We start from the raw sequence: 6,755 nt of genomic DNA, 5'->3' as shown, positions 1-6,755 counted from the left end.
GCCACCACCGCCTCCCTGTCCCCCCTCCCCAGCGAGCGAATATCTCCAAGCACACTGCCCCTCACAAATCATTGATTTCCAAAAGGCCCTAGTGGAAAACAAGTCCTGCGGGGAGGGGGCCCCAGGAAACATGAGGCAGGAGGCTTAGGAGAATATTCGGATGGCTTGCGTGGCTGTGATGTGGCAGACGGGACACTCTGGGTCCGTCCTCTCGCAGATGCGTACTGCACATTCCATGCAGAAAAGGTTGTGTCCACAGGGCACAAGGGCGGCAGTTACTTCACTCTCAAAGCACACCATGCAATCCCGCCCACCACCAGGGCTCCGCAGGCCGCCTCCACCAAGTTTGGAGAAGCCTTGGAGCGGCTCTCCCGGCGGGCGCCTCGGGAGTCCGGCCAGCTCAGGGCCTGCAGAGGCGGCAGGAGAGCGATGAGAGCCGGGAGGCCCAGCTCGGGCCTTCGAAGAAGAGGAAGAGGAGGAGGCCGAGGAGAAGAGCACTGAGGTAGGCGTGGCATTCTCCTGGCCCGCCCACAGAGGGGGGCTAGTCTCGGCCACGCCATAGTACACGTCCTGCTTGCCCACGCCATAACCCGGAAACAAGTATCCGCTGTAGCCAAAGTCTCCGCCCTGCTCGCCCAGGCGCGGGGCCTCAAAGCCGGAGTCCACTCCGCACTCGCCGATGCAGCCCAGGCTGTTCTGCCGGAAGGTAGACAGGGGCTTGCAACCAGGCGGGTGTACCCGCCAGGCATCCGAGTAGCGGCTATCTAGCGCAGCTTCGGGGCTCCCCGCCAGGAAGTCGTTTTCATTGTTGTATTCGAGGATCTTGCCCGTGCGCACAGCGATGTGCGTCTCGATCTCCTCGCGAGCCCTCTCCACGTTGCCCGGGGCACCCGTGATCTCGAACACTGGGTCACGGTCACGACTTGGCGTGATAATGTATGTGTTGGTCTGCTGCTGGATGCGCTTGATGGTTGCCCCCTTAGGGCCCACCACCAATCCCACCACGCGGTAGGGCACTCGCACACGGATGGTCACCTGGCCGGGCAGAGCTGGGGCCACACCAAAAGCAGCTCCTGACTTGTTGCGGGAGGCACGGATCATGGAGAAATGCTCAGCCGCGGAGATGATTTCCCGTCGGGCCGTGGCCACATCCTCCCGCCGCCCTGTAACCATGAATACTGGCTCCTCACCCCGCACTGGCGTCTTGATGTAGGTGTTAGTCTTGGCCCTCAGAGCCTTAATCTTGCATCCTGGGGTAGAGTGGGAAAAGGGAGAGTGGAAGAAATTCATAGGACAAGGAGGTTTGTGCTAGAACCAGTAAGTGCTTGATCTTTACCCAGATACCCAGCTTTCTAGGAACCCTTCAGTCGGCACAGTGAAACCCTCAGCCCACCTGACTGAAAGAATCCACTCATCTGCTCGGTGTTGTTATCAACCACAATTTCAAAACGCACCGACTTTTCTGATGTTATATTTAGGACTTTCCAAGTCCATTCATTCCTCCAAAACCTCAAATAATTAGACCCTCCCAAAGAAGCTGCTAAGTTCAAATCAGTTCCCCAAATATTTGCTGTTCCCTCAATTTCTCTGACTACTCAAAAATTTCCAGATCACTTTCCCCACATCTATCAGCGATCCTGCACAGAACCCCAATGTACTCATAAACCCTACAATCTATTCCATTAACTTTCATTCATTAAGTTTCTTCTAGTGTCTTAGGGACACTGACTGACCTTCATCTCTCTGTGACCTGCTCTATGCCTTATAACAACCCACAGTGTCTGGGGGGGTCCCCAGATCAGCAACTAGTCCAATGCAGTAGAGTGAGGAGAGTCTGACAATCAATTTCAAGGGAGGAAGGAAGAATAAGAAAATAAAGAAAATCACACGTGGAGGAGCATCACCCCACCCATGACACTCCTGTCCCCTCCAGTCCCTTGGGAGAGAGGTGAGATGGTCTGAGGGCTGAGCGGGATGAGGGAGAGGGCATTCTAGACCCATACTCCTGCTTTGAAGGAGGAGCTAGTTAAAACTCTGAGGTTGGAGAGGGAGGCAAGAAAAAAAAAATGAGACAAAGAGACAAAGAAGAAGGGGAGAGAGAAAAGTGTGGAAGACTAGGGTGCCACATATTTTATCTAGTCAGAAAAGGCTACTGACCTTGATGGCTTACTGGACAACCTTTCTTCTCATATTCCCCTTTCTTGCCCCTAGTTCCACACAGAGCCTGAGACTCACACCCTTCTTCTGTGTGAGTTTGCACATAGACACCTAAGAGCCACTGCTATGCAGTGTGCTTTTATCTAAACAGTACTTGTGGGGTCAGCACATACCACTTTCATCTTTCATGTGCACATGGGATCCTTGTATTTCAGTCTTGCTTCCTCATCCTGCCCCACACACAAACTACACATTCCTATACATACCTACAACTTTTTTTTTTTTTTTTTTGAGATAGTCTCTGTAGCCCAGGCTAGCCTAGAACTCATTCACATATAGATGCTCACATCTACATGTGACCAACCTTCTCCATCCTCCACTATACTACCTATTCACAATCATAGTGATCTATTTTTCTGATTCAACCCCATTCTTCCAACAACAGGTCTGAGTTATTCCACCTCCCCCTTCTCTACTCCAACCCCAGCAGTTTGGGGCTGGGGAGATCGAGTAGGTTGGACAAGTCTTTAAAAGATATCAGGAAGGAAATTTTGCTCTGCCTCTTTGTCTTTGGACCTCTTCGCAGTTAAGAGGTGCTACCTGTTGTCCAACTCCTGGGTGCTTTAATGTCAGTAAACTATTGTTTTATTTGTGTGGCTTGTGGAAAGTAAAATGTGCTTTCCTTCCACCTCTACATACAAGCTCTCTGATAGGCACCTGGGTTCCGGCTCTTGAGTTTTGGGTCCATAAACTTAAGTGGAAGCTAGATAACACTGAGGGCCAGGATGAGGATGTCAGACTACAGCATAAGGCTAAGAAGAAAAGCTGAGGCCTGTGGGTGCGCCTCATCTGGGGCTCTGCAACCCTGAAGCATCTCTTGAAGGAAGACCCACTGGTCCTCACCTTCCTAGAGGTCAAACAGAAGCACTAACACAGCAGCAGGAGTGGGGAGGTCAGCCAAGAAGGAGGACTTCCATATACTTAAGGACGGGAAGGCACATTTCTAAATAGGAAAAAATCCCCCTACTTTATGAGGGACAGGACCATCTGATGCGGAGGCAGAAGACTAAAGAATGACTCCATTACATTCCGGGACCTCCCAAGGCCACCCCCACGTCCAAGTAAAGATACTAGTGCCCCCACCCAATTCCAGGCTCGGGATCCCCAGTGTCTGGCAACCAGAGGAAATCCAACTTTCTCAATCAGAAATCTCAAGAGAGCCAGCGCCTTGGGATGGAGGGCCGCACAGGGGAGTGGCATCCTCCCCTCCTCCATTCTGTTTCCCTTCATAATCCCCCAACACCTAGACTCCAGTTGGATGAGGTGGGATGTGGAGCAGGGCCCCCCCAGTCTGCCTCCCCTCCTCCTTGGCCGGGAGCCGTCCTCCTCCCTCACTCCAGGCCGGAATGCAGCTCCTCTATTGTTCCCCACTGTGGGACAGCTCCTCCCCCACTCCTCCCCCACCTCCCCAGCCCAGTCCCTTTGCAATTTCTGAATCCAGCCCCCCCCACCCCTTGGGAAACCAGGAGAGAGAAGGGTCGCTGAGATGCCATCTGCTCAATCTGGACCTTTACCCAGCACACCCACCCACCCAGGGATGCTGGGCTGAGGGTGTGGTATCAGACATAGTACACTGAATTAATTCTACACCCCTCCCAACACATCCAGACACACACCCTCCACCAAATTTCCAAGTGATGTTTTCTCATCTTCCAGCTTTATTGCCTTCTTGACCTGTCCCACTCACTCACTCACTGAAGAGACCCCTCTTCAAGCGCCTGGCCCCAGGCCGTGGCCAGCCCAGAACAAAAGCCAGAGAGGGAAGAGGAGAGGTCCACGCCAGGACTAGTACTTCCTTGGAGACAGTCTTTCCAAAACCCCACGGACCCTCCAACTTTGGCGTGTTGGTGACCACAGGACCCCCTCTTTCAACAGTTCCCCCTTACTACCTCTCCCCCAGGGCTGGGACCCTCCCCTGAGCCACACCCCCTTCCATTCCTACACTCAGCCCAACAAAGAGACAAATACTCAGTCTGGCTTTACGGACCACGTCTTCCCCAAAGTCTGTAACTCTAGGAGACTGGGGGGTCCCAGTGGTGTCCCCTCCCCAATCCTCAAGCAGATACTGGAATAGAGGATTCTGAGTAACTCTGTACATTCCATCAGTTTTTCTAGCTAGGAGTAGACACCCCCTCCGGACAGCATCCCAGGATTGGAGACTGCTCCCCCTCCCCTTTCCCACTCTCAGTTCGAGGATATTTCTTTGTTTAACCGCAGAGCCCTGGGGGAGGAAGGGTCTGGAGAACAGTCCCGACTTAGGGTAGCGGGGAACTTTGTGGCACTTGGAAATCAAGAGGAGGGGGGCGGACCCTTTGTGGAGAAGGGACCGAGCCAGAGGCGGGCAAAAAGGGAAGAAATGAACTTTCCGCGCTGGGGACGGGGTGCCCCCCCATCCCCACTCCAGCCCGCTCCGTGGTCCCGGCGCCCGCTTACCTTGCCTGCCCACGATCTCCGCCACGTGCTCAGAGGTGGGCACCGGTACACACTCCGTGGTGTTGCTGCTGCCCTTCAGGCGTAGCTCGGCCTCTTTGTAGAGAGCGCAGAGCTTGGCGTCGCTCGCCCCTTTGGGGGCGGTGGGGGGCTGGGGCGTCTGCGCCGCGGGGGCCGCTGTCGGGGCGGCCGGGGGCGCCGCGGGCGGCGGCGGCGGGGCCGGCTGCGGGGGGGCGGCCGGCTGCGCAGGGGCGCCGCCCCCCCCACCTCCCCCGTCCTCGCCCGCCGTGGGGGCGGGGGGCTCCCCCAAACCCAGGAGGCAGAGTTGATCGAGAGCCAGCTGAAGGGCGCGCTCGTCTTCCAGCAGTCCACGGTCCTTAGCGCTTCCCCCGAAACATCCTAGTTCTCCAAAGCCCCCATTTCTTTCCATTATTCCAGATACCACTAGACTAGGCATGGCGAAACAAAAGCTGGGGGAGAGAGAGAGAGAGGGAGAGAGAGAGGTGGTGGAAGGGAAAAGAGGAGAGAGGAGGGGAGGGGAGAGGAGAGGAGGGGGTGTGTGGGGAGGGGGAACAAAGAACTGGGGAGGGGGGAAGAAAGCGAGATAGAAAGATAGACCCTCCCCCTAAGCCCCCCTCCCCAAGCACCCTGTAACCCGACTCCCCTCGCCCCAGCCCCCGGGGTGGGGGTGGGGGAAAAGAGAAGCAAAACCAAGAAAGCAGATCTCCTCTCCTCTCCCGGGGTGACGGGGGGCGGGGGGCTGCAGTATCTCTGCCCCCACCCCTCCCTCCTCGGACCGTGAGTCTCTAGCCTCCGCTGTCCAGACGCCCCCTTTAGGCTCCCGCACCGAGCCCCAGTCCTGGAGCGGCGCTCAGCGGCCCCCAATAGAGCCCAGCCCCTTCCAGCGCTCAAACTCTTTTGTTTTAAATGAACTGGATGGAGCAGCATGGAACTGACGGGAGGGGGGCGCGCCGGGGGCGCCCGGGGCATGCCGGGAGTTGTAGTTTCCCGCCCTCGGGCACGGGGACGAATTCCTTGACCCGAAGAGGGTCGGGAGGTGCCCTTCCGTATCTACCCACCGCTCTCGGGCCCAGCTAAGGGTAGGATGGAAGTCGAAGTCCCTCTTTTTTTTTTTTTTTAAGAAAAAAATTATTTTAAGCGGAAGGATAGGCGGAGAAGGAGCACCGGAAGAAACGGAATGGGTGTTGAAAGGGCTAATGCAGCACCCCCCTCAGGAGCCGGCTCCCTCCCCAGCCCGGAGGGTCCCGAGGCCCTCTTTCTTATGGTAATGAGGGGGCCGAGGCGGGAGGGGCCCCGATCGGTCACTGCGGCTCTCGCCCTCCCTCGCGGCTCCCCGCGGCGGCGCTCGCTCTCCGCTCCCCCTCCCGCTCTTCCCGGAGTCGGTCGGGCTCCCGGCCGTGGGGGAAAAGGTTCTCTCTCGGCCGAGTAGACAAAGCCCGCAGCCGCGATGGGGGAGGAGAACAGTCCTTCCCGCTTCGTGGGGGCCGGGGAGGAGTATCGCCCTTGCAAAGGATGGGGTCCCCCTAAGCCCTAAGCAACAAACCCTCTCCCCACTCCACCCTTAGCCGCCCCCCTCCCCCCGCCCCAGCTCCCCGATCTGAGAGGCACTGACTGGGAGGTGAGTTAGTTCGCGTAAGGCGACCCTTGGAGGGGGGCAGGGAGGGCTTCGGAGGGGTGAGGTGAGGCAGGCGAGGCGTGGAGGGAGGGTGGGCCAGAGTGGAAGGCAGAAGAAGTCTTAGGGGCGTGGTGTGATTTAACAGATTGGGGTGAAGAACTTGAAGTTAGGTGCGATCCGAGGGAGGAGAGACGAGATCGGGAGGCCAGGCTTCCTTCAGGCCTGCGCTGCGAGGACAGTTTGGAGGCGATGTGTTTCTTAGAACTCTTCATCATTCTCCTCTGTTTCACTCACCCCTTCCGTTGGACACTCCTATTAATTCAGTCCGTTAAATGATTTTGGTGAGTGTGAAAATGCTTGTAAAGCTGGAGTTGAACACTTGGACACTTGAGTAAGCTGGAGGTGTGTGCATTCATTTCTTTTTCCCTTCTCCCAAAACTTGACGTTTATTTTTTTACCCTTTTTATGCCTG

At 56.4% G+C, this 6,755-nt stretch overlaps 1 protein-coding gene across 1 annotated transcript; it reads right to left on the bottom strand.

Annotated features, from left to right (window-relative positions):
- Mex3a (mex-3 RNA binding family member A) lies at nt 1-5,104 on the bottom strand. Its single transcript, XM_042682316.1, has 2 exons — nt 4,651-5,104; nt 1-1,250 (listed from the first exon to the last, which is right to left on the bottom strand). Exons 1-2 carry the CDS (start codon nt 5,102-5,104, stop codon nt 145-147), a joined length of 1,560 nt encoding a protein of 519 aa, XP_042538250.1. The 3' UTR covers nt 1-144.
- Between the last annotated feature and the right edge of the window lie 1,651 nt (nt 5,105-6,755).

This window comes from Dipodomys spectabilis, unplaced genomic scaffold (assembly GCF_019054845.1).
Source record: "Dipodomys spectabilis isolate Male_0828 unplaced genomic scaffold, ASM1905484v1 ptg000069l, whole genome shotgun sequence".
Lineage (NCBI taxonomy): Eukaryota > Metazoa > Chordata > Mammalia > Rodentia > Heteromyidae > Dipodomys > Dipodomys spectabilis.
The sequence above is the reverse complement of the archived record's forward strand: the minus strand, read 5'-3'. Positions and strand labels throughout refer to the sequence as shown.

Bases quoted from the DNA above. Each gene is read 5' to 3' on its own strand.
- Mex3a (XM_042682316.1), bottom strand. From the start codon at position 5,104: ATGCCTAGTCTAGTGGTATCTGGAATAATGGAAAGAAATGGGGGCTTT. The intron at 1,251-4,650 runs GTAAGCGGGCGC...ACTCTACCCCAG, and splicing joins GGAGATCGTGGGCAGGCAAG to GATGCAAGATTAAGGCTCTG.